At 51.0% G+C, this 26,587-nt stretch overlaps 1 protein-coding gene across 24 annotated transcripts in view; it reads right to left on the reverse strand.

Annotated features, from left to right (window-relative positions):
- Positions 1-26,587, reverse strand: part of LOC102464061 (uncharacterized) — a 274,304-nt gene that overhangs the window by 236,115 nt on the left and 11,602 nt on the right. For 21 of the 24 annotated variants that reach the window (XR_012902993.1, XM_075925546.1, XM_075925539.1 and 18 more), the window contains exons 2-8: positions 17,214-17,353; positions 9,389-9,569; positions 7,752-7,911; positions 6,575-6,668; positions 5,479-5,652; positions 3,867-4,051; positions 645-777 (exon numbers count right to left, since the gene is read on the reverse strand). Coding sequence is in view for 23 of the 24 variants with exons in the window: in XM_075925546.1 (XP_075781661.1) it covers positions 645-777; positions 3,867-4,051; positions 5,479-5,652; positions 6,575-6,668; positions 7,752-7,911; positions 9,389-9,569; positions 17,214-17,289 (1,003 nt within the window). In the remaining variant the exon portion in view is untranslated. Of the gene's footprint in view, positions 1-644; positions 778-3,866; positions 4,052-5,478; positions 5,653-6,574; positions 6,669-7,751; positions 7,912-9,388; positions 9,617-17,213; positions 17,354-26,587 lie in introns of those variants that run through there. The other 3 variants (XM_075925504.1, XM_075925478.1, XM_075925571.1) reach the window with 3 other exon arrangements.

The raw sequence follows: 26,587 nt of genomic DNA on the forward strand, positions 1-26,587 counted from the left end.
CTGCTGGCTGGCGGAGTCTGTTTGTGCCACTACGGGGGTGCAGGAGGCGGGGGACCCCCAACGCTCTGCCACAGTTTTAAACCTGCTGCGTATTAATTTCATTTGGTGACCCCTAGTTCTCTTCCCCCCGTGGCTTGTGCCCCTCCCCCCCACAGCAGGCCACATCCTGGCCCCCGCATGGCTCCCACCCCCTTGTCAGATAACCAGAATGTTTGTTATCCAGCATGCCCGGGGATTAGGGCATGCCGGTAACACAGGTTTTACTGTATTAGGATTCTGGGGGGAAGTTTCTGTAACCAGAGCCTGTAGAGGCAAAGTTTTCAAGCTCTCTTGCGGGCCCCCACCGTCTGCACTCAGAGTGCCAGAGTGGGGAACAGCCCTGACACCCCACCACAGCTCCCATTGGTCCAATGCACAAAGCAACTTGCTGAATTGTGGCCCAAGAGAGCTCACTTGTGCTCAGGCCCTTGGAAATCGTATTGCATCGCACAGCATTGCTGATGAATTGGATACCATCGTTCATTCAATCGGACAGTAACGCATGCTTTCAAAGCGGCACCAAACAGACACACGGTGTCCCGCTGGCTTCCGGACACGTCAGCAAACAGACAGCGCGGGAAGCGGTGTCCAAAGGACACACTCACTTGTCTTGCCCGTGACAGTCGCCGACTCTCCACGGGTGTCTGCGTAGATGGCCAGGACCGTGAAGAAATAGTTGGTGTCGGGCTGCAGATCTGGCACTAGCACGCTGCTTTCCTTGCCATCCACAACGATCTGCCGCAGGCAAGAGAGGAGAGGTGGCCACAGTTGGATGAAGCAGGCTCGGGCTCTGATGAGCTATACAACAAGCCATGCAGCTATGGGAGGACGGGGCTAGAATGCCAACAAGGAATTCAAGCATTTTGATCTGGCTGGGCGTAAAAGGGGATTTGCCCTCGCTACAGATACAAGCTTGTAAATACCACAGAGAGGAAACCATTACAAACAGGGGCGTCGACAAACTTGCTGGGCCCCTCGGCGAGGTGTGGCACCACCTTCCTGGAAGGGGCAGGGCCTCTGGCAGAAGGGGCGGGACTTGGAGCACACCTTGCCCCCTCCCACCTTAGAGCTGCCTGAAGTGCACGGTACGGTGCGGTGCTCCAGCGGCGTTTTAAAGGGCCAGAGGCTCCAGGCTCTTTTGAATCACCGGATCCTGGGGCAGTTGCCCTTTTTGCCCCCTTCCGCCACCCCGTTGGTGGGCCTGATTACCAAGGAGAAGGGTTTTGATCTAATGCCGTGTTCTCAAGTCAGCGGGAGACGTTCCATTAAGGTGAAAGGCTTTTGGATGAGAAGTCACGGGGTGCAATTGGTAAGCAGAAAACGGAGGCTGAACATTTATTTTGGAGTTTTATTGGGCTAGTCCAGCTCTCCAGAGCAGAGGCCGACTCTTGTCGCACACACGCGCAGCAGGGCCCTGGTTTCAATCGGAGCTGCTGTGATGCAAATAATAACGACATGCAGCGTAATATCTCGCCCCCGGCCGCTGTGAGAGGGCCCACTGGAATGAGCAGACAGGACCACTCGCCGGGCACTGGGGTGGCAGCATCTGCTCCAATGGGATTAGAGATCACTGCTGTTGACTGGTGTGCGGGTCCCCCCGAGGCCCCGAGGACAGGAAGGGGAAGGGCGGGCGTGTGCTGAGGAAGTGGTTCTACCCAAGCCAGGCGGAAGACTGGGAGCACCGGGACGCCTTTGAGAGAGCCTGCTGGTGAGATTTCCAGCCTCAGCTCAGGACAAAGGGAGTTCGGGATGGAAAAGAGCCATTAGATTAGCCCCGCCTCTCACCCGCCTCTAGATTAGCCCCTCCCCTCTAGATTAGTCCTGCCTCCCACCCTCAGGGTGGTTCAGGACGGAAAAGAGCCATTAGATTAGCCCCGCCTCTCACCCACCTCTAGATTAGCCCCTCCCCTCTAGATTAGCCCCACCTCCCACCCTCAGGGTGGTTCAGGACGGAAAAGAGCCATTAGATTAGCCCTGCTTCTCACCCGCCTCTAGATTAGCCCCTCCCCTCTAGACTAGCCCCGCCTCCCACCCTCAGGTTGGTTCGGGACGGAAAAGAGCCATTAGATTAGCCCTGCTTCTCACCCGCCTCTAGATTAGCCCTTCCCCTCTAGACTAGCCCCGCCTCCCACCCTCAGGGTGGTTCGGGATGGAAAAGAGCCATTAGATTAGCCCCGCCTCTCACCCACCTCTAGATTAGCCCCTCCCCTGTAGATTAGCCCCACCTCCCACCCTCAGGGTGGTTCGGGACGGAAAAGAGCCATTTGATTAGCCCCGCCTCTCACCTGCCAGCCCAGGTGTAATAGCAGCTTTGATGGCTGGGATCATGGCTCCCTCTAGTGGCTGGCCCTGGTGCTCACAAGGGCCTTCTACAGCTCAGCCAGGCCTGTGAGTTATACGAATTAGGCTCTGGACCAATTGCTAGTCTGGCTGGCTCTGGGGGTTGGCCTGGCCCTTAGGAAAGTGGAGGTCAGTTCCCTGCTCTGCCCCAGGCTTCCTCCTTGACCTTGAGTGAGTCTCCTAGCCTTTCTGTGCCTCAGTTCCCCATCTGTATAAGGGGGATACTAGTCCTTGCTCTATCTTTCTGGGGTGTATAATAATAAACAACAATGCTGATGGGGAGCCCATTACTGTCGGAACTGAGCACGCGTGTTACGGACCAGGAGGTGCTCGGTTCCTACAGCGTTGTTGTTTATTACCATAGTCCCCAGGAGTCCCACCATGGAGTAAGACCCCCTACTATCAGGGGCAGCAGGACTGTGCTACCCAAAGTTGGTGCCAACAGGAAATCTGAGATTTCCACATGCCCAATCCCTGTCGGGAGTGGAAGGGGTTATAAATCAATATCTTGAGCTTCCCCCTGGCCCGTGAGGTACGGTCCAATCATTTCAGTGAGAATGACCCGGCAACGGGACACTACACCCTTGTGGAGTGATCCCATGGCTCGTTCCTGGCCAGTGGCAGAATCTGGCCCATTACCACCTGACATAACCAAGGCTCCCGTGCCCCATGTGTGAAGTTCAGACTCCTCTAGCGCCAGCTGTTTGATCCCTCCCGGGGGCGTCCCAGCCTAGCCCCCCGTGAAAAATGCACACTGCTTTAGCGGTGTTTTAAGACGTGTGCATAATATTAACCACACCTGGCCTGTTTTTTCAAAAGTCTTCTACAGAGACAAAAGAAGACTTATTGGGGCCCTGGGCACCAACAACATTTCAGCTCCGCCTCCTCCATTCTGCCTCACCGCATGGCCCCGCCCCCTGCTCCTCCCCTTTCCCCAGGCCCTGCCCCCTGGCTGGACGAGAAGCCAGAGCTGGGCCATGGTAAGAGGTGCTCAGAGAGCCCAAGTCGTTGTGAGGACCCCTGGATGCTCCACCTCCCCAAGAGATTGGCCAAGGCGGCAGCCATCACACCGTGTGTCTCTGAAAATCAGGGGACGACCAACACTCCAAGTGCCGAACTCAGACGGTTCCCCTATGACCATGGAGGGGAAGGGAGAGGACGGTTCCCCTATGACCATGGAGGGGAAGGGAGAGGACGGTTCCCCTATGACCATGGAGAGGAAGGAGAGGACGGTTCCCCTATGACCATGGAGGGGAAGGGAGAGGACGGTTCCCCTATGACCATGGAGGGGAAGGGAGAGGACGGTTCCCCTATGACCATGGAGGGGAAGGGAGAGGACGGTTCCCCTATGACCATGGAGAGGAAGGGAGAGGACGGTTCCCCTATGACCATGGAGGGGAAGGGAGAGGACGGTTCCCCTATGACCATGGAGGGGAAGGGAGAGGACGGTTCCCCTATGACCATGGAGGGGAAGGAAGGATGTCTACCTGCCGCTGGTCCTCAGAAATGGGCTGCCCCGTAGCGGAAAGTGAATTCAGGAGGACGTGGTATTCCGTCACCTTCCCCGTGGCTGGAGTCCAGGTCAGCCTCAAAGAGCTGTAGCGTTGTTCGCTGACAAGTAAATCCCGGGGCCCGATGATCTTCTCCACTGAAAGCAGGCGGGGAAATAAATCTGGATTTGGGCTGTGGGGGTACGTGCTTATTGTGAAATAAGCTATTTCGGAATAATATCAGAGGGGTCGCCGTGTTAGTCTGAATCTGCAACAGCGGCGAGGAGTCCTGTGGCACCTTATAGACTAACCGAAGTGTAGGAGCATAAGCTTTCGTGGGCAAAGACCCACTTCGTCAGATGCATGTTATCTCATGTCATCTCGTGCATCTGACAAAGTGGGTCTTTGCCCACAAAAGCTGATGCTCCAACACTTCAGTTAGTCTATAAGGTGCCACAGGACTCCTCGCCGCTTTTTTGGATTAATAATGCCTGAAACAGCTATTTCAAAGTAGGCGCTGTTCCTCGTGAAATGAGGGTTTATTATTCCAGACTAAGAAGCCCTTTACCCTGAAATTATTTCGAAATAACAGGCTTGCTGTGTAGACGCTCACCTTGCTAATTCGAAATAACGCTGCAGTGTTGTGGTGCCCTTACAGCCACTGCAGGAGAGGACTTCTGTTAACAACCCTGCCCTTTCCCTTCCAGAGACAGCCTTGAAAAGGAAGTCTCGGCTAAGGCAACCCAACGAGTAAGACTGAAGGAGACCGGGAGCTGGACTCGAGATCTGTGCCAGGTTTGAAAGCTCTCATCCCCCAACAAAAGGCAACATGCCATTGTGGGGTGAAGAGAAAGATCAGGGACACCCATCCTGCAGGCTGTGTCTACACTGGCCACTTATTCCGGAAAATCAGCCGCTTTTCCGGAATAACTTGCCAGCTGTCTACACTGGCCCCTTGAATTTCCGGAAAAGCACTGACGATCTACTGTAAAATCATCAGTGCTTTTCCGGAAAAACTATGCTGCTCCCGTTCGGGCAAAAGTCCTTTTCCAGAAAACTGTTCTGGAAAAGGGCCAGTGTAGACAGCACAGATTTCTTTTCCACAAAAAAGCCCCGATCACGAAAATGACGATCGGGGCTTTTTTGTGGAAAAGCGCGTCTAGATTGGCACGGACGCTTTTCCGGAAAAAGTGCTTTTCCGGAAAAGCATCCTGCCAATGTAGACGCACTTTTTCTGGAAATACTTATAATGGAAAACTGTTCCGTTTTAAGCATTTCCGGAAAATCATGCCAGTGTAGACGTAGCCGCAATGTTTCCAAGCTCTTCGTTTTGCCAAAAGATTCAAAAAGGTTTCTTTTGAGTCGATGTGGCCCCGGGATAGATGCAAACCCTGTTCCTTGCATGGAAATGAACCAGCCCCAGGGAGTTCAATGCAGTGTAGACACACCCTACAGGTCTCTAAAGGTCCATGCATGTGAATAAAGGGGATGCAGGAGAGTAAGTCTAATGGGAGGTAGGGGACCGCCTGGGAGGAGGGAGGCTCACTGAAGGAGGAAGGGGTTGACTCAACCAAACTGAAAATAAGGGTGGGCAGAGGGCTGGACTCACCGCTCACAGCTTGCTTGGTGGGCTGTGGAGGCTCGGAGGCCGTGATGCAGAGCCTTCGGGAGAGTTTAGGGGACAAGTGAGCCAGTTGGTGGAAATCTTCAGCGTAGAGCATGTGCTCCTCGACGGGCTTGGAAGCTATTCTCCGCAGCTCCTTCCTATTGGCATTCTGAATGCCTAAAGGCGGGGAAAGGAAGGGGAAACAAGAGGCCTGATTCGTCACTGCCTTCTACCTGGCGGTGCCTCTTAGGCATGTCTACACGAGGCAATTATTTCAAAATAACTATATTTGACTCAACTCCGGACTTTACAAAATCGAAATAGCCGCTCCCCACTTCAGGGAAGCCCCAAAAGTAATCCGAGGCAGGCTCCATTAATGTGGACACGCTACTTCGACTTAGAGCCCCAGGCAACACTGGGGAGTAATTCGTTCGAATGACTCTGGGGAGTCGTTATTTCGAAATAGCGGCAGCGAACGTCTACACGACCGCTATTTCGAAAGAACTATTCTGAAATGAGCGTTATTCCCCAAGGAAAGCAGGAGTCTGGATTTCGAAATAAGCAGCCCGTTATTTTGAAATAACAGGCTTGGTCGTGTGGACGCTCCGCTTATAAATTCGACCTAAGGGGGGTTATTTCGAAATAACACCTTAGTGTAGACCAGGGCTTAGACTGCTGCATAGCGGAGTGGAGAATCAGAAACAAGATTTAGAGGTGTATCTCTCTAGAGGATCGGCAGGTCCCACGTTGTGTTTTCTCAGGGGTATATACGATATTTTGCAGTGCATAGCCCTGGGTGTATGCAATATTCAGTGATGTAGGTGTAACCACCACCCAGTGGATTTGAACCTGGGACCTCTGAAGCTTAGTATAGAAGCCTCTACCCTCTGAGATAAAAGCCAGCTGTGTCCCAGCACATGCTGTACAGATCTCTTGAGCTTAGCTGTTGCTGTGGTCTAGGTGCCACTTGCATTGGTCAGTGAACCACACTAGGTGTGTGCGTAACCTAGGTCCTAGAGTACACCCGATGTACGCACTGCCACATATACACCATGCATGGTGGGGATGTTCTAAACATCTCCATTCCTACCGCACCTACCGACAGCAAACACTGTGACTCCTCTGTCCTGTAGCACCACGGCAGCGTCTTCCACTGAATCGGCCGATTGCCCGTCTGTGATCAATACAACGACCTGCAAGGAAGCAGAGCCACAGCTCAGTAACGAGGGTGTCTAACATGAGCGATTTGCAGCACCGAAGGTGACTGGCCACAGCGCTCTCCCAGCGGGCGAGGTGTTTCCTCAGAGAGCCCGGCAAGGAAGGAGCCAGGTTGACGACCCTGGAAAGGGGAGGCTGTAGCTTTTCCACAGAACAGAGATCCCATCCACGCAAGCTTCCTTCCCTACACACCTTCCACTGCCCAGCCAGGGCATCTCAGACACCACAAACTCACCACCCGCAGGCCTGAGGCCTGCAGGGAGCTCTGCTAGGGAAGCTACTTTCAGCCACGGCCAGATTGGAAACGGTGGCTGACGTGGGTAGCTCCATATCTCACTGCTCGTTCCTCGGAGCCACCTTGGTAGCCACGCCCTTGTAGCAGTCAGCTGAGAAGAATCGGGCAGACCCGTGGTGGGATGCTCCTTTTGCCCTGTCCCTCGCGGCTCTGCAGGGCAAACAAGACCTGCTCCCGAAGGCTTAACAGACACCAGAGTCCCTAACATGGAAAGGACGATGCTGTTCCACACAGTGTCTCTGTGGTGCAATGGGTCAACGCACTCGAAAGACAGGGCAGCAGAGGTGTTAAAGCCGTGCTTCTTGGTGGCCACTCAAGTCCTGCTGGGAGCCTCCTAAGCCCCTCCCCTTTTTTGGATTTACTTGGGATTGGTCCTGCTTTTAGCAAAGGAACTGTTGGACTTCTGAGGTTTCCTCCGCCCCAGGATGCTAGAATTCTAGGCTGCATTCCAGTTTGGGGAAGCGGGTGACCCCCAAGTCAGGAGCGGGCACCTCTAATAAGAACCCACCGCAACGCCCAGTTTCATTGCTGCTCCGACATAGACTCCTCATGGAGACCTTCCGGGAGGACACAATCCATCTGCCACGTCAGCGGTTCTTCACGTACCGGGCCCCAAAACAAGGGGACCTTCGTCCCCCTCTCGAGGCTAAGCCGAGGTTCATGAGTCTGTTTCTGCCGCCACGCTAGCAAAGCTGTCCCGTTTGCTCAAGCAGTACGGGCTCACGGTCCAACCCTCGCAGGGAGGCCGGGCGGGAGAACTGACCTTTGCCGCATCTCCTCTCGCTGCTGCGGGACCGAAGACCTCCTGGGCCACAAACGCCAGCGCACGCCCTGGTTTGGCCCTACCCCCTTGAAACGAGAGTTCCCGGACCGCACCCAGCACCTCCTCGATGGTGACATAGTCCGTCAGTTCGATACTCGTCCTGGGAGCCGGAAACAAAAGGAGAGGTGCAAAAGAGGGTTTTCACAGCAGGGATCTCACTAGACCTCACCTAAAGCGGGGGTCACCAGCCCATAGGTCGGGATTTACTGGTCCATCCTGGAGCCTCTGACATCGGATCCTGCCTGGTTTGTCCAGGAGGCTCTCACGTCTTGGCCTTTCAGCTTCCCACCCCTCACGAGGAGCTGCCCCCCTTCTTCCCCCTTGCAGTGCAGGGTTGGGGAGACTGTGGAGGGGGAATGCTGAGATATTAGAGTGTCCCTCTCCTCTTGCCCCCACCCACCATCAAAATCTCTTCGCTCCCATTGGCCAGTTTCCAGCCAATAGGAGCTGAGAGATTTTGCTAGGGATGGGGACAGTGCGCAAAGCCTCCCCCTATCCTTGTGCAGGAGCTGAGAGGCACAGGGAGGGAGCAGCCAGCGGTTTGGAGCAGCCTGAGCCTGCCTCAGGGTCCTGCAGGGCTGCTGGCTGGGAGCCACCTAGGGAAGCGTCTCCCGGTCACAGCCTGCACCTGGCACCACTTTCCCTTCCTCCCCTCAACTCCGCGCCCCAGGCCGCCTCCCCCTCCTGCAACAGGTCACTATCCCAACCCTTTGCACTCTCCCTCTCCCTGGTCACAGCTCCCTCCCAGACCCTGCACCCCTTCCTACACCCTTCCCCCAGGCCAGAATCCTCTCCTGCACCTACACCCCCTCCCGGACCCAGCACCCCAATCCTCTGTCCTATATCACAACCCCCTCCTTCACCCATACTCTCTCTCAGACCCTACACCCTCTCCTGCACCCCAGGCCCCTACCCCGAGCTCCCTCCTGTACCCATCCTCTGCCCAGACCCCGCACCTCCTCCATAGAAAAGTGCAGCCCTTGACCACTTACCAAAATCGTGGCGTGGTCCCCCATCAAAAAAGATGGCCCACCCCTGCTCTAAGGATATATTTACAAAGCAGTTCAACACCCCTGGCTGGCCCAAGTTAGCTAACTTGGGTGGGTGAGAGCTATGGTGTGGAGATTCATGCTCAGACATCTATACCACAATTTTACGGCCCCACATAGGCAGGTGACATAACCCAGCTGACTCTAAAAAGCTTTATTCAGCAATATGGAGGACGATGGGTTTCCACCACACCAGCTCCCTGGGGCTGCTTCACCTTCCCCTCATGCCAACGCAACGCCGCTGCCTTCACCAGAGTGGCTCCCGGAAGGGAGATGGCGAAGAAGCTGCGAACGGGGTTTCCTGTCTGAGGGAATCCAGGGCAGCTTTGGGAAGTCTCCCCAAAAGGGGTTTATTGGGGCAAGGGACAATCCTGGTTCTGAGCCAGATTTTTAGCCCCTTTCCCGTTAAAGATTTGAATGTGCCTTCGAATGGATGACGAAGCACATGAATCCCATCATGCCTCACTGCCAGAAGGAGGTGGGCCTCACAGGCTCTCTGTGTTGAGAGGAAACGGCGGTTTGCCTCACCTTGGCTTCTCCGCGTAGAGCGTCACTCCCAGACGGACACCCTCTTTGCCCATGACGACGTTCTCGAAGGAGAGGACCACGCTGTAGATGAAGTCTTTGATCAGCCGGAAGTTCTCTTCGCCCACGCTCCAGGACTCGCCCACCAGAAACAAGATGTCGGCCAACTCTGCGGTCGCACACACTGGTGGGGAGAAGAACCGAGGGGCGGGGTGGGCTCAGTGGCAGGCGCTAGGCCACGGAGCGTGTAACAGATTAGTCAGCGTGGAAACCGTCTCAAGGAACTTCAGCACTGCAGGTCGTGTAACTCCCGAATGACACTGGCTGCCTCAGCCCCGCCCCTTCCGCTGTGGCCCCTCCCTTCCACCTGAAGCCATAAGAACATAAGAACATAAGAACGGCCGTACTGGGTCAGACCAAAGGTCCATCTAGCCCAGTATCCTGTCTACCGACAGTGGCCAGCACCAGGTGCCCCAGAGAGGGTGGACCGAAGACAATGATCAAGCGATTTGTCTCCTGCCATCTCTCTCCAGCCTCTGACAAACAGAGGCCAAGGACACCATTTTATCCCCTAGCTAATAGCCTTTTATGGACCTAACCTCCATGAAATTATCTAGCTTCTCTTTAAACTCTATTATAGTCCTAGCTTTCACAGCCTCCTCTGGCAAGGAGTTCCACAGGTTGACTACACGCTGTGTGAAGAAGAACTTTCTTGTATTAGTTTTAAACCTGCTACCCATTAATTTCATTTGGTGTCCTCTAGTTCTTCTATTATGGGAACTAATAAATAACTTTTCTTTATCAGCCCTCTCCACACCACTCATGATTTTATAGACCTATAGAAGCCCCGCCCCTTCCAAGACACAGAGCCAGCTTCACCCACACACACCTTGCCTGGGGGCCCGTGAAAGCTGTCAGCCCCTCTGGGGGCTAACTGATCACCATATTTGGGTCAGGAAGGAAATGTTTCACTTTAAAACATGCTTAATCTGGTTTAACTGAATTTCATATTCTGCAGGCATTGTGCACCAACATCGCTTGGACCGAAAGCAGGCGATTTGGTGCAGCTCTCAGGTAACACCATAAATATTTTCTTTTTTCCATCACTTTACTGTCTTTATTTAGGCAGGTGATGGATTTGTAAACTTGGACATTTTAATGAGTGTTTCTCACTCCGATTCAGGAAAACACTGATTTGTTATTGTAGGGCTGCAAGAGGGCTGGAATGGATGCAAAGGTTTGTTAGCGCTGGGTTGTTTGAAGTGGTCTCTTAGGATACATCTACACAGCAACGTTATTTCAGAATAACTGTCGTTATTTCAAAATAACATAGGGTGGGTACATCTAAACTACATAGCTCCGTCAACGGAGCCATGTAGATTAGTGTATTCGAAAAAAGGAAATGAAGCGGCAATTTAAAGGATCTGCCGACGAAGGGTTCTGGGGTCGGCAGATCCCTGTCTAGACTGCCGCGCTGTGCCGACAATCAGCTGATCGGCACAGCGCAGCGGCCATTTTGATTTAAATGAAGTGGCGAATATTTAAATCACCGCTTCATTTCCCTTTGCCATCCTGCCTAATCTACATGGCTCCGTCGACGGAGCCATGTAGTTTAGACACACCCTGTGTGTCTACACAGCGAGCCATTTTTTCGAAATAAAGTCGAGCTGGAGGATTTCGTACTCCGAATCCTATAACTCTCATTTCACGAGGAGTAAGGGAAGTTGAAGGAAGAGTATTCTTCCTTCGACTTCCTGTTGTATGGACAGCGCCAAAAACCGAGTTAAGCTATTTCGACTTCAACTACGCAATTGATGTAGCTGAAGTTGTGTATCTTAATTCAGCTTTTGCCCTGCAGTGTAGACGTATCCTTAGTGCAGAGTCATTCCGGAGTGCTTGGCTGATGCGTAATTTTGATGTAGCCTGGGCTGAGTTCATTATTATTGTAGGGTTGCTCAACCGCACAGGGCTGCACCCAGCTTTGTTCCTATAGGCTGACACAGACTCAGGGCTGCCCCCTGGTTTGTTATTGTAGGGTTGCTCATGAGGCGTGCACTGCACATCTGTAACACCCTGACCATGCCAGAGCCCTAACTGTCTGTGCTCGGGGCTTTCTTCGGGTCTTTAAAACGGGAGGAAATATACAGACGACATGAATTTCGGACCCAATTCTGTACCCCCGATGCCTATAACGAAATGGGGCTCCTCATGAGAGTAGGGGTGGGCACAGCTGAGCTGCTTAAAGCTGAGTGATTCTTTTCCATCACAGAATAACAGTTCTTTGATCTTCCTGGTTTAACTGGCATTGTTAATACCCTCTGGATGAGGGGCGAATTAAGAAAGGGCTGATCTGGGACACTGTACTTGCCCACAAAGGGGCGTGCTGGCTCAGACTGGAACAGTATCTGCCCCCTACTGTTATTCACAACAGAATTCCAACCTACTGCCGCCGTCCTGCTGGCAAGTGAGATCCTACGGGCAAGTCAAAGCCAAATTCTTTGACTCCCTTTTTCTGGAAATCTCGACATGAAATCCCAGAGAGGGACTTGTCCCTTCCCCCACTGCCCTTCCCCTCTGTTTTTTCAGTGTAATCATCCTTCACGTTCAAGATGGGCGAGTCCTTTCCAGGGAGACTTAATGATCAAACCAAACCCCGAGCGCTGTTCTTTGAAAATCGTCTTGCAGTCGGTGTACCCAAGTGCCGAGCATTCTGGGCACGATGTGCAATACAAACCACTGCCGCTCAGGGCTTAGCATCTTCAGTCACAATCCAGAAAACAGCCTCATCTCCCGGGGCAAAGCGTCCGTCGGATCACCGCCCTTGCTGCCTACAGGGGCCTAATCTGCTTATCATTACTTACTCCACTCACATAGGGTACGTCTACACTACAGCGCTAGTTCGAACTAACTTAGTTCGAATTAGTTAATTCGAACTAAGCTAGTTCGAACTAACGCATCTAGAACTAAAAACTAGTTCGAACTAGCGTTTTGCTAGTTCGAACTAGTAAGTCCACATTGAGTGGACTCTGAACAGGGCTTAAGGATGGCCGGAAGCAGTGCCGGCAGGGCATCAGAGGAGGACTTAGAGCGTGGAGATGCTGTCTCAGGCTAGCCGAGGGCTGCACTTAAAGAGTCCCGACCCCCACCCCGGACACACAGTTCTAAGGGGTGCCCCTCTTGCAAAGAAGTTCTGGCTTGGAGTGCCCTGAGTGCCCACACTGGGCACATCACACCACTCGGCCATCAGCCCAGCTGCACTTGCCGCAGGCTGCCATCTGGGGAGAGGGGGCAATTGGGGGGCTGCAGGAGAGCTTCCACCCCCAGAAGCCCGCAGAGCCAGCCCAGTCCTCCCCATCGGGGGCACGTACCCCATTCCTCCCTCACCTCCTTCCACTTACCCTTCCCTAGCCCCCCTTCTTATTGATGTACAAAATAAAGATAACGTTTCTTCCAACATTGACTCTGTCTTTATTGAACAAAACTGGGGGAGACTGGGAAAAGGAGGTGGGAGAGGGGAAGAGAAAGGCTGGGAGAGGGGAGGGCAACTAACATGATCAGGGGTTGGGAACAGGTCCCAGATGAAGAAAGGCTACAGAGACTGGGACTGTTCAGCTTAGAAAAGAGGAGACGGAGGGGGGACAGGATAGAGGTCTCTAAAAGCAGGGGTTGGGTGGAGAGGGTGCATTCAGAAAAGTTCTTCCTGAGTTCCCATAAAGAAGGACTAGAGGACACCAAAGGAAAGGAATGGGTAGCAGGCTTGAAACTAGTAAGAGAAAGTTGTTGTTGTTGCCAAAGCAAATAGTTAACCTGTGGAACTCCTTGCTGCAGGAGGCTGTGAAGGCTAGAACTAGAACAGAGTTTAAAGGGAAGTGAGATAAAGTGATGGAGGTTGGGTCCATGGAGTCCTATTAGCCAGAGGGTAGGAGTGGAGTCCCTGCCCAAAGTTTGTGGAAGACTGGAGAGGGATGGCACGAGACAAATGGCTTGGTCACTGTCTTCGGTCCATCCCCTCCAGGGTCCCTAGGGTTGGCCGCTGTTGGCAGACAGGCTACTGGGCTAGATGGACCTTTGGTCTGACCCAGGACGGCCATTGTAAGCTCAGGGCTCAGTGTCGGGGGTCTCAGTGGACCCCCTTGATTTTCATGCACACCTGGTCCTGGGTGGCCAGGCTGGCAGCTCTCCTGCCCTAGACGGCCACTTTCCTGTGCCTAGTGCGGAGATCGTGGACAAGGTCCACGATGTCCGCACTAGCCCAGGAAGGTGCCCGCCTCTTGCAGTCCAGGGGAAGCTCCCGGGAGCCGCCAGCCTGGTCCCGGAAGAGGGGGTGGGCTGGGGGGCATCGGGTGGGTGGCTCTGTGCCGTGCCAGGTGCAGGGTCTGCTAGCTGGGTGCTGGCAGGCTTGCACCTGGCACGGGCACCGTAGCCAGCCCGTGCCCCTTTAAGGGGTCCGGGGCCGGGAGGGGGGCATAGAGTTTCCCTTGTGTTGGCCAGAGTGGCCACCAGGGAAACCTGGGGAGGGCTAGCCTCCCACTAGTTCGAACTAAAGGGCTACACAGCCCTTAGTTCGAACTAGCTAGTTCGAACTAGGCGTTAGTCCTCGTAAAATGAGGTTTACCTAGTTCGAACTAAGCGCTCCGCTAGTTCGATTCAAATTCGAACTAGCGGAGCGCTAGTGTAGCACCTATTAAAGTTAGTTCGAACTAACGTCCGTTAGTTCGAACTAACTTTGTAGTGTAGACATACCCATAGAGACAGTCTGTGCTCCGCAAGGGGCCTGATTCTCCACAGCCTTCTTTGGACTGTTTACCCCATGGGGAGCAGCTGTTGGCCATTACTAGCCTTGTTTGCATGCACATTGCACACGTGCAAATGGGGAATCAGTCCTGAAATCCCCCACGGCAGCTGGGCGGCAGCAGTAGGTTGGAATTCAGTTGTGAACAACAGTAGGGGGCAGACACCCTTCCAGTCTGAGCCAGCACGCCCCCTTGTGGGTGGGCGCAGTGTTGCAGAAGAGCCCTTCCTTAATGTGTCCCTTATCCAGGGTCTCAACACATCCAAACAGGCCGTTACGCGCTAGAGAGCCCCTCCTGGTAGAGAGTCTATTGGTACCAGTCTGCCCTGGCTGCTTGACCTCTTACACCTACCGGGGTAACATCCTTCTTAGGATTCTCAGATCTGGGGAGGTCTGCAGGCTGACACTGCTTCTGGGACTGCCGTGGATCCTTGCCTGGCCGGCTTTCAGCCAACAGCTGGGGGATGAGTGGCTAGGAGGCTGCCTTCTCCAGGCGCTCCTCTTACAGGCTTCCCCAAAGAATTCCCAGCGAAGGCTCCCCATTCTGCCTCACGCTTCCCAGGCTCGGGAACCCCCGTCTCTCTTTGGAGTTCGGGCTAACTGAGCTCGGGTAACTTTTCTGAGGCCCAGGTGGTTCTTTAGCAACCAGCCTCCTGGGACAGTCAGGCTACGTCTACACCGCACAGTTATCTGGAAATAAGCTGCTCCGGAAGTTATTCCAAAATAGCTTATTTCAAAATATCACGTCAACACTGCAGAGAAGCCTCAACACTTAGTCTGAGCCCAGTTTCCCTAATGTTGACGTGCTATCTCGATTTAGAGCCCCACGAGGAATAGCTTAGGATGGCTTTGGTGAGGGACAATATTTCGAAAGAGCAGCAGTGGAGCGTCTACACACGCCTTATTTCCAAAGAGCTATTTCGGAACAGGCATTATTCTTTGTAGAATGAGGTTTACAGACATCGGAATAAGCCGCCCGTTATTTTGAAACTATTTCGAAATAATGGAATTGCTGTGTAGACGCTCGCCTAGTTATTTGGGATGAACAGCTGTTATTCCGAAATAACTTTGCTGTGTAGACACACCCTTAGTTACCCTTGGGGCCTTCATAAGGCAGTCATGTGCAGACGGGAGAGCAGCTGCCCCCCGTTCATACAGAGCTTTCAGCGCGATGTAGAGACTCAGTGAAATCCACAAGGGCCCTGGGTCTGCAATGCTTCTTCAGCTCAACACCCCAACCAGAGACCGTTTGGACAGGTTGGATCCAGCATACGATGTGAAGTGTCTCCGGATTGGTACCTTCTGGAGCAAATTCCAGCACAGACAGTTCTATTAATCACAGGGGGATATGATTTTATTTGAAATTTTCCATGCACTTCCGAAATTACCCCGTTTCATCCATCAAAGGTTTGCCGGAGACATCTGTAAACGCTGATTTATTGCACTGTTCCAGGCTATGAATTAAACAGCATTATAGTCAAAGCTATTGGCTTAATTGACGGGCAGGAATTTAATCAAGTTAATGTTGTAGCCAATTCCAAAGCTGCCATTAACCCCTTGCTGAATGTTCAAGAGTTTCCAGGCAATGTCTTAAAAGCTCAGAGCCTCATTCTGCCTGGGAAGTGCTGTGTTCTAGCAAAGGTCCTGGCAGCTGAAGCCTTATTCCCAGCCAAAGAGGCCCTAGAGTTGGGCTCAGATCTGTCTGGGAGAAGGAGCGTTGCAGGGGAGTGAGTTTCAGCAGCAGAAAGTCGCAACAGCTCCAAACTACCCAGCTGTGGTGACCCTTTGGCCTCAAATGCAATGTGTTTTTGCGCAAGAGAGCGTCCACACTGCATGGACACTCTTGCGCAAGAAAGCTCTGATGGCTGTTCATGGAATGGCCATCAAAGCACCTGTGCTTTTTGTGATAGGGGTTTCTTGTGCAAAAACCCCTGCGGAGCATCCACACATGCCTTTTTGCACAAGAGCTGTAGTGCAAAAAGGAGTTTTTCCTCGTGGGGAGAGGAATCACTCTACTGGAATTTACTGTATTTTTTTTTTTTTTTTTTTTGCACAAAAACGCACTTGAGGTATGGACACTCCACTGGTTTTTGTGCAAGTTTTTGCACAAAAACCTTGTAATGTAGACATAGCCTATGTGTGTGTCACTTGTAATGCTGGTAGGGGAAACACTAGGGCTACGTCTAGACTGGCATGATTTTCCGGAAATGCTTTTAACGGAAAAGTTTTCCGTTAAAAGCATTTTCGGAAAAGAGCGTCTAGATTGGCACGGACACTTTTCCGTAAAAGCACTTTTTGTGGAAAAGCGTCCATGCCAATCTAGACGCACTTTTCCGAAAAAAGCCCTGATTGCCATTTTTTGCGATCGGGACTTTTTTGCGGAAAACAGATCTCAGCTGTCTACACTGGCCCTTTTGCGCAAAAGTTTTGCGCAAAAGGACTTTTGCCTGAACGGGAGCAGCATAGTATTTCTGCAAGAAGCACTGATTTCTTACAGTAGGAAGTCAGTGCTTTTGCGGAAATTCAAGCAGCCAATGCAGACAGCTGGCAAGTTTTTCCGGAAAGCGGCTCATTTTCCGGAAAAACTGGCCAGTCTAGACACAGCCTCGCAGAATCAGGGAGGATAGATCCATCACTGGCTGTTGGTCGAAGTGGGTGGGGATGTGTCCCTACTCTGTTTGTCAAGGGCTGGGAGTGGGAGACAGAGAATGGATCATTTGATGGCTCCCTGCTCTGTTCATTCCCTCTGGGGCACCTGGTGTTGGTCACTGTCAGGGGAGAAGGTGCAGGGCGGGATGGACCTTTGGTTTGACCCAGCATGGTCAGTCTGATGTTCCCATCCCTCCTGTCCCACTCCCCTAACCCCCTACTCTTGCCCACCCACCCAAAGTTGGGGTTCGCCCAAGGGGGCCCTTCTGGCTATGCCAGCTCGTTATGCCAGCAAATACAACCACCTAGAAAAGCCATTACCCTCTCTGCCATGGGCATTAGCCTTGGCTGCACTGCCTTTGGTTCTGCGGGGCACGACACACGTACCTTCATGCGGAGCCGAGCCTGGCGGCTGTGCCAAGAGGACTGCTAGTGTAAGGATGCTGGCACATGACACTCTCATCTTCCTAGGACAGACTCTCCTCTCAGGTCACCAGAGCGACTGCAGAAACCGAACGTCGATGGGTCTGGAAGAGAAACCAAGGCTTCGTGCAAATGTAGCGCTGGTGAAGATGAAATCATTTACTATCCCACAGGCCAATGGGGCTGTCTGAGCTTCCTTCCAGCCTCGGTCTTTACTTAGCCAGACTGCCACTAAGAACCAGTCTTGGTGGTCTCTTAATTTCTGGCCTCCTGTTGAGACAGCCAATGAATACCTGTCCCCCAAGGAAAGGGGAGGAGAATGACCAACTCTCATCACTTGATCTTTCACACAACACAAAGGCAACCTGTGGAACTCCTTGCCAGAGGATGTTGTGATGACCAGAAGTTGAACAGCCACCAGATTTAACCCCCCTGAGAGAAACATTTTCAGAAGCCTCTACTAAATTTTGGAGACCTAACTGGAGAGCCCTCTCTGGGTCCTCATTTTCAGAGGTCCCGAGCAATTGCAGGTCCTGGAGGGACAGAAAACCTGCTTCAGCCTAGGGCACAACCAAATCACTAACTAATGGGGTTAAGAAATGTTTCCTTTATAGGATGCTACACAATTCAAGCCTTCCTCAGAGACATGTAGTGCTGGCCACTGTCAGGGACAGGACGCTGGTCTTGGTGGACCTCACGTCTGATCCATAATGACAGCCCCTATGTAACGTTAATTAACAAACTTCTCCGAGAAGAGAATGTAACATGTGCTTAAGAAAGGGGGGTTAGAACATTCTACAAACCTCTTCTGCCACCCTCGCTACAGCCGTCGCTCTAATAGGAAGGAGAAGCCTCGGCATCTTCAAAGCCCCAAAAATCAACGTGAGAGCCTTGCATACAGCAGCCTGCCACACGTCATGCTCAGCTTCTCATTAGACTATTTTACAGCTAACCCCTGGGTTCCTCGAGCTAGTGGCTCTAATGAGCAGCTTTGCACACAGCTGCAAGTTTCCCTTGTCATTGTGCAGTGGGCCTGGAAAACATTTGTTCCTGTCCGTGTGTGACATCCCGAATCCGCAACAAACACTGATGGCTCATTAAGGCTACAGGATCCTCGCTCTAAGTAGCAATAGGCGCAGTATTGCCAAAATGGGTTTTATTCTTTCTTAAAGGACTATAGGAGAGCGTCTCCTATTCTAAGCTTCTCCTCTTTAGCCCAGACTGAATAGACTCTACAGGTGACATACAGGGAACTTCCAGGAAATCACAGACATCATATATATAGTAGCCCAATGTCTGTGTGACTGTAACGCTGAAACGCTGGCTGTTCCCTCTGGGCGGCGCTGTTCTCTCAGGGGTGCTGCATGGGGAGCGCGGGGCCCAAACGGCCGCTTGCTTCTATGCGGCGGCCCGGCTGAGCGGCGCAAACGTCAGCCGAGCACCACGGCGGGAGGTGAAGGAGGGCGGAGAGGTGACGTACACACGCAGGGGGCGGGGCCTGGATGAGCGTGCATCCCTGACGGAGACAGAGGAGAGCGGAGAGAGTGAGAGGCAGGATGGGGAGAAAAGAAAGAGAGAGATGGAGAGAGAGACAGAGGCAGTAGGAGGAGGAGCGAGAGAAACAGAGACGGAGCGAGAGACCGGAGGCTCAGGAGAGAAGACCGACGTGGAGGAGAAACCTGAAAATCCCGTCTTATGATGAGCTAATTCTCTAGTTAGAGAAATAAAAGACTTAATATATCACCCAATCCAGCTCTCTGCCAGGAGAGGACTGTTCCCAACAGTAAATAACATGCAATCAGCGAGCTACAATAGTGCCTAATAAAGCTGTTGATTCACGTTGTTTCAGGTGAAGGAAAAGCACGAACAAGAAAGAACAAAAGTAAAGTCTCAAGGTGGGGGCATGGGATGGGATGAGAAAGCCAGCGAGAACAGGTTGCCGTGACAACATTGTTGCTGTCTCTGGGCCAGAGCCTCCCCAAATCCCTGGTTATTCTGATCGATTGCTGTTTGGATCTAACCAAATCTGAACGTTCTGAGACATTTCAGTGAACTGAAAAAAGTTAGTTTCGGGTCTGTTCCAGCTCAAGGATTCAAATGTGAGTCTCTCAGATCCAAGGTGATTGTCATAACCACCAGCCTAATGGTTTGTGAGGGGCAGCAGCAGCAGCTTTTCCAGCAATGCATTCTCACCAAATAAACTAATCATCTAAAAAACAAGGCGCTCAGTTTTACTGCGAGGACAAGGGGAGATATTTAGAAATGCATGGCCCGCTTTTTGCAAGGCCAGCTCCCTAGCCTGGCAACACCAAATGCTCCAAACACCATTCTGTGTACACAAAACTCTGCCAGTCTTTAATGTGTTTAATGTTTTCTCTCCCCCCTGCCCCATTTCTTGAAACTTGTGCATTAAATGTAGGTCTTTGTTGCCTAGCAATGAGCCTATTCCAACCCCCTATTCTTCGCCTCCTGTCATAATCTGTTTGTGACACCACCATCAGTTGCTATGGAGATGGCTTGGGTGTGAAAAAAATCTTTCCAAGGCTTTTTATAAATTCCAATAAAGAATAAACAACAGAAGCAAACCGATTGCTAAGAACTAAAGTTGCTATGGGGAAAACGGGTCCATCACTGGGTTCGGTTTCCTATTCGGTTACAGGTTTATTGTGTGACTTTCGGCAGGGTTCTGCGCCTCGGTTTCCCTTTTGTAACCTGGGGTTCATTACATTTCCCTTCTGTCCTGCCTATTTTGATTGTAAGCTCTTCAGAGCAGGGAACTTCCACCTGTTTGTAGTCCAATGGGATTGGGTTTCCAGGTGCTATTTTCATACTACTAATAATTTACGCCCCTCCAGGAAAGACACAACACAGACCTCATTTTTCAGTGTTTCCCAGTGGCTCTATTTCCCCTCCCCAAATGTTTTCTTCTCTAGCAATTTAGCTCTAAGGAAGGGACGTTTTGGCTCTAGGAGCATCACCAATGGGGCTGGGAATGTTTGATTCTAGAGCTGTGAACAACAGTGTAATGGACCATGGCCCTCAGTCAGCAACGTTCACTGCAACAGGGAAGTCAACCGAGTCACGAATCTACACCCACTTCGGATTCTCCGGTCATCACTACGCTGCATGCTTCAGCGTTGCGCAAATTGACGGTAACCGTGGTGCTAGAATTCCATGCATGTCCACACCGAAAGCCCACACTGCTACATACAAGCTGTAGGAAATTAACTCGTGGTGGAGGGCAGGATCTTTCCAAAAACATGAAAGGGATTTGGGCACAGAGGCGTTGCCATCAAATCCCTTAGGTGATTTCATAATCCTCTTCTTTAGCCTCTGCACCTTGTTGAAATATCTCATTTCATCCAGCAACAGATAGTGGTACATACATATACCAGCCAGTCCGCTGTCCTCTTTTTAGCACCTACTGTTCTAGCCACATCCTTACACTGCACGGGGTTTATCAGAGCCCTAGCTTGGAACACGCTCCTGGCTGCCTGTAGATGCAGAATTCTCATGTTGTCTTATAGTGTAACCCATACACCTGCGCTCATAGGCTGTGTCTAGACTGGTCAGTTTTTCCGGAAAATCAGCCGCTTTTCCGGAAAAACTTGCCAGCTGTCTACACTGGCTGCTTGAATTTCTGCAAAAGCACTGACTTCCTACTGTAAGAAATCAGTGCTTTTTGCGAAAATACTATGCTGCTCCCATTCGGGCAAAAGTCCTTTTGCGCAAAAGTTTTGCGCAAAAGGGCCAGTGTAGGCAGCTGAGATTTGTTTTCCGCAAAAAAGCCCCAATTGCGAAAATGGTGATCGGGGCTTTTTTGCAGAAAAGCACGTCTAGATTGGCCATGGACGCTTTTCCGCAAAAAGTGCTTTTGTGGAAAAGCGTCCGTGCCAATCCAGACGCTCTGTTCCGAAAATGCTTTTAACGGAAAACTTTTCCATTAAAAGCATTTCCGGAAAATCATGCCAGTCTAGACACAGCCATAAGGTAGTGACTAAGGAATGATTGGTCACACCTGGCCTACAGAACAAAGTTGTGCCGGCAGAATTGGGCTGGCTAGAAGTGTTAGCTAGGTCGGCAGAACCCTCACTGTAGCTCAGCTGACCGAAGTATTGGTCCTATGGAACCGGGCAGCTCAGTTAAGCTCTCTGTGCTGATTATAGACTTGAGGGTTAATTCAACTCAAAGAAAGCAAATGCCATCCTCAATCAGTCTAGTGCTCCACAAAGTCCTGCAGCTTAACGACAGTACAAGAGGTTTCAGAAGAAGGCGCGCAAAACCCCAAATAACCTACCAGCTGCAGCCTACAGATTGAATACAAGCCGTGCTATCTTTGCTTCCTAGATATGGAGCCCAGTTGTATAGCCCAGATCAGGCTCTGTATCCAGAATCAACATCAAAGTTGAACTGAACTTTTTCAGATTTCAACAACAAAAAAAGTTCCGGAATTGTGTTGGGTTTTTGCTCAACCACCTTTCTGGCTACCTTCAAAATCTACATGTTAGGGTCAGCTGCATATGAAATGCCCAGATCCTAAGGAGGGCACCATTATAAGGATGAGGAGCGGCTCAGCGTCCCCAAATTTTGGGAAATATGCACCAGTAAAACTGTGAGGAAATGCACCAAACAGGCTTCAGCCTGACCCCAAAAGCCTCGCTCTCATGCATAGAGATGTACTCCCTTGTCTCATTCTGAGATACACAGCACCACATTGCTGGGGAACAAATCCATATCTGTTTCTTCACGCAACACACAGTCAACCTGTGGAACTCCTTGCCAGAGGATGTGTGAAGACCAGGACTTTAACAGGGCTCAAAAAAGAGCTAGATAAATTCATGGAGGGTCCATCAATGGCGATTAGCCAGGATGGGTAGTAATGGTGTCCCTAGCCTCTGTTTGTCAGAGGCTGAAAATAGATAATAGAGGAGGGATCAGTTGAAGATTCCCTGTTTTGTTCATTCCCTTTGGGGCACCTGACATTGGCCACTGCTGGAAGACAGGACACTGGGTTAGATGAACCTTTGGTCTGACTCAGTATGGCTGTTCTTATGTAGCGTGTCAAAACTCTCACAGACACCAAGAGATTTAGGGGCAACAATTTCAGGAGGAATGAGGTGCCTAAAGACCTTTGAAGACTGGGACCCAAGCTCTTACAGATCTGGAGGTGTCATCTTTTAGCACAGGTCTATTTTAATGTAACACATATGGAAAACTGCCAATTGCTAATGGCAAGACAAGTAGGGAATTCCCGATTGGCTAAGAGCGACACTCGTCCAGTTACTTTTGATCCTCTTTCTATCCCAGCTGGCCTGCTCATCTTTTATATAGTAAACTCTTTAGGACTGGGATGAGGAACTTCCCCATTCTACTTGCTTGTACAGCACTTGTCATGGGTTGACGCCCCAGGAGGTCCCATACTACAGTATAAACGTTGTTATAATAAATGATGGGGCCGCAGAAAAGCATTTTCTACAGCACCAGACTGAAGATGGACATGGTTTTCCAATCACGCATGTTCATCATTCACTGGAAGAAATGTTCCAACTCCTCCATTTCACTTAGAAATATTTATGTGAAGATGTAGGGTGAGAATTTCAAAATGTGCAACACGGGGCAATTAGCTGCTACAAAATCTTTAAAGAAAGCCGATGGGGGCATGGAATTGGCCTCCATAAACTTTAAAGCTTTAAATGGAATTTCCTTGATCTTTTATTGGTTAAACATCATATTGGGGCAATTTTGCTTTTGTTTTCCCAGTCTCTTAAACAAATCCATTGCAAGTGCCGTAAAGCAGATGGGTCTGATCTCTGGTCTGTTACACTCGTTTTATCTCCACTGGAGCCAAAGGAAGTGCCATGGTGTAATCCCAGCGTCAAAGAGAGGCAAATCAGGTTCTTTATATTTATGGTATCACCAAAAACTGAGCTATACTCATCAACATTCCTCCACTGTGTGCAGTTTTAGGAAGCCTCTTTATTTTTATGTGGAACAATTTTAAGGAAGGAAGGAAGGATCTGCCAAGTTTGTCCATAAAGGATAAGATTCAATGGCATATGGACTGAAACAGACTACTCCCTGATGTACTGATTCTTTTTTAATATCTAGAAGCATTGGGATGGGTTGCCTAAGGAGGGGGTGGAATCTCCATCCCTAGAGGTTTTTAAGTCCCGGCTTGACAAAGTCTTGGCTGGGATGATTTCGTTGGGGCTGGTCCTACGTTGGGCAGGGGTTGGACTCGATGACCTCCTGAGGTCTCTTCCAGTCCTAAGATTCTATTTATAGGCTTTTGTGATTATTTCCTATTTTCAGAAACATTAAGGCCCTAAGTTAGTTTGCAATTGTTCACACATGCATAAAGTTCTTTCCTGCCATGGAAAATGCAATCATGGTCTATCTTAAACAAGGAGCATTTATTACAGGAAATACCAAGGAATTTCTGACAACTAAACAGGCTTCTACACAACTTAAGCCACAGCTTTGTCCCTGGTAAACAAACAATGACCAGCCCCTAACTGGAATGCCATACAACACCTGGAGACATCTAGTGGCTGAATAATAAAGGACATGACCACTATCATTATGAGAAGACGCGGGAGATGGAAAGGGCATGTGATGAGAAGGGAGGCAGATGCCATTGTAAAGGTAGCACTTCACTGGACACCTGAAGGACGACGGAAACATGGGAGGCCCAACACAACATGGCGGCGTACTGTTGAGGCAGATATGAAGAGAATGAACTACAACTGGGACACACTGGAGAAAATGGCCAAAGACAAACAAAAACGGAGAAACTTCGTTGCTGCCCCACACGCCAGAGAGCGTAATAGGCATTAACTAACTAAATATATCATTGCACTGACAGATGTGCTTACAGGATCCGGGCATGAGTTTGCATTTACTGTCTTGTTAAAGGTTTGCTGGTTTTCCAATCACGCATGTTCATCATTCACTGGAAGACATGTTCCAGCTCCTCCATTTCACTTCGAAATATTTATGTGAAGATGTAGGGTGAGAATTTCTCTCCCCCCCTCGGCAGGCCCACTTTTCCTGTTCAAGTCATCCTAAAACCTTGAGCTCTATCTGGGGGGAAGAGGCAGGCTTGAGTTTTTCTGCATGATAGGAACAGGACTGCAGGGTCAAAAGTTTACAGGGCTGCATTACATGTGGTTTGTATTGTAACTGATAGGTCTCCATGTGTTGCAGACAGGCTATTGAAATGGCATTTGTACATAAATATTACCGTATTCATTTCCACCGTCTGTAAACTCTGCCTGCCGTACACTGGTGGCCCGTGAGCAGCCAGTGTGGTTAAACTGCTGATGAGAGATGACAGCAGCTCAGAATTCAAAGGGCCAGTCCTGGTATAAATCAGCACAGCTCCATTGACTTCTGCCAAGCTCTGCTGGTTTACACCAGTCAAGTCCTGAGCTCTGTGAGAGCAGGAGCGAGATTAACCTCTTACATGCCGGCGATGATTTCGGAGGAGGTCAGAGATTCTTTTAGTCGCTTTATCGAAGTCTTCAGAACACTCCAGGCTGCTGCAAGCTAGGGTTGTAAAAGGTTACCCAGTTAACTGGTTACCCAATAAGCATTAGCCTTACTGGCATGCTTACCCAGTAAACGGTTAACCAGAGGGCCGGGGCTGGTGGGAACAGCCCCCCACCTGCAGCAAGGGGCAGCCGGAGCTGAAGGAGCCCCCCTGCTCATGGTGGACTGGCTCGGAGGACCCTGCTTGAAGAAACAGTTCTGCACCAGCCCTTCACAGTTAACGATTAACATTATATCATTTAACCAGTTCTCTTTTTTAAAGGGGTTTCCCTATTGCAAACCTCTTTGAAACCCACTTGGGCAGCTCTTCCCACTGGGCACGTCTAGAGCTATAATGAAAGCTGCCCCAAACCAGTGACTGATGAACTCACCATCCTGCTGGACTAACTCAGCCTGAACACACTCCGACAGCCCTGGCTTTTCTCCGCTGTGTTATCTAGAGGATGGGCCCTCCGGCCAATCTATTAAATTGCTTCTACTCATTAAGAAATAATATGCTGGGGATCCTGACCACAGGTCAGCCGCAGCATCTGAATGTGCCCTGAGAGCTAAAAGCAGTAACTGCATTAACGGGCAGCAGTTGTAGGCTGTTATCCTCTCAATGGCGTCGTCACTTAGAAGTGGGCCATGATACACATTTTGCAAGAGTGTCCGTGTTATGGACCAGAACAGCCAGCATTGGCAAATCACAGCTCTACCTGCAAAAAAACTATCTCTTGCCCAGAAGGGAAGATGTGATTCCATTGGGTTGGTCTACCAGGTTGAAATCCTCAGCCACTCTGAACAGCATTGAATGTCACAGCCCAGCAACAGAAAATTAAATTCTCCAGTGCAGCCAAGATCAAGGCAGGACACATGATGTACAAGCTGATGCCCTGTGCTCCAACTCGCCTAATAACAAATCACCAGACACAGGCCAGCAATACTAAAGTAAATAAGCTGTTCTTGGGGGGAGCAAGGCATGAACTCTAGCTCTGAAGGCAGAGACTTGATTCACTGCAACAACAGAGGAGCCCCCTCACTGCCTTACCTTCATGCCACCCACTTGGCTGAGCTGCCTAATTGAAATCAAGGCATCTGAGTTGCTGCTGCTTTACACCAGGCATTAGTCCACTCACACCTGTGCTATGTGGATGCCAAATGCCACCTAACCAGAAGGGCAGCATCTTACAGCTTGAGACAAGTGCTAATGACAGAAGTGCAAGGCAGAAGAGAATTAGGTCCAATGCCGGAGCAAGGACTAGAGCATGGGTTCCCAAACTGGGGGCTGTGCCCCTCGGGGGGGGGCATGAAGAAATTCCAGGGGGGGCAAGAGGCGACCTAGCCTCTCCCCCCATCAAGTTTTGCTTCCCCGCTCAGTTCCTTTTTTGTTTGTTTGTTTTGCTCAACAAGTTTTGCTACTATTTTGGGGGTGGGGGTTGAGGGTTTTTCAAAAATCAAAAAGGGGGGCGTGGTGCCAAAAAGTTTGGGACCCACTGGACTAGAGAGTCAATTTCCAGGAGATGGTACCTTTGATTGGACCCACCCATCTGGTCTCATATCCGGTGGGGCAGAGCTCCGGTCATACCCCCAGGTCTTGCGCTTCCTGGTGGATTTTTAGGTCACCTCAGAGGCTCACGGTGACCCTCCCCCTGACTCAACTCTCCCAGACGCAATGGTCCCCGCTTAACGAGGATATTTGCATCACAGGCCGGTCACTAGCTCAAGGGGGAACCCTTCCGCGGTCCTGGGTTCCTTTTTTTCCCCAGTGGCAGCCCACCAGGCGTGGGAGGGAACCCAGTCCCGTT

The sequence above is a fragment of the Pelodiscus sinensis genome, chromosome 1 (genome assembly GCF_049634645.1).
Source record: "Pelodiscus sinensis isolate JC-2024 chromosome 1, ASM4963464v1, whole genome shotgun sequence".
Taxonomy (NCBI): Eukaryota; Metazoa; Chordata; order Testudines; family Trionychidae; genus Pelodiscus; species Pelodiscus sinensis.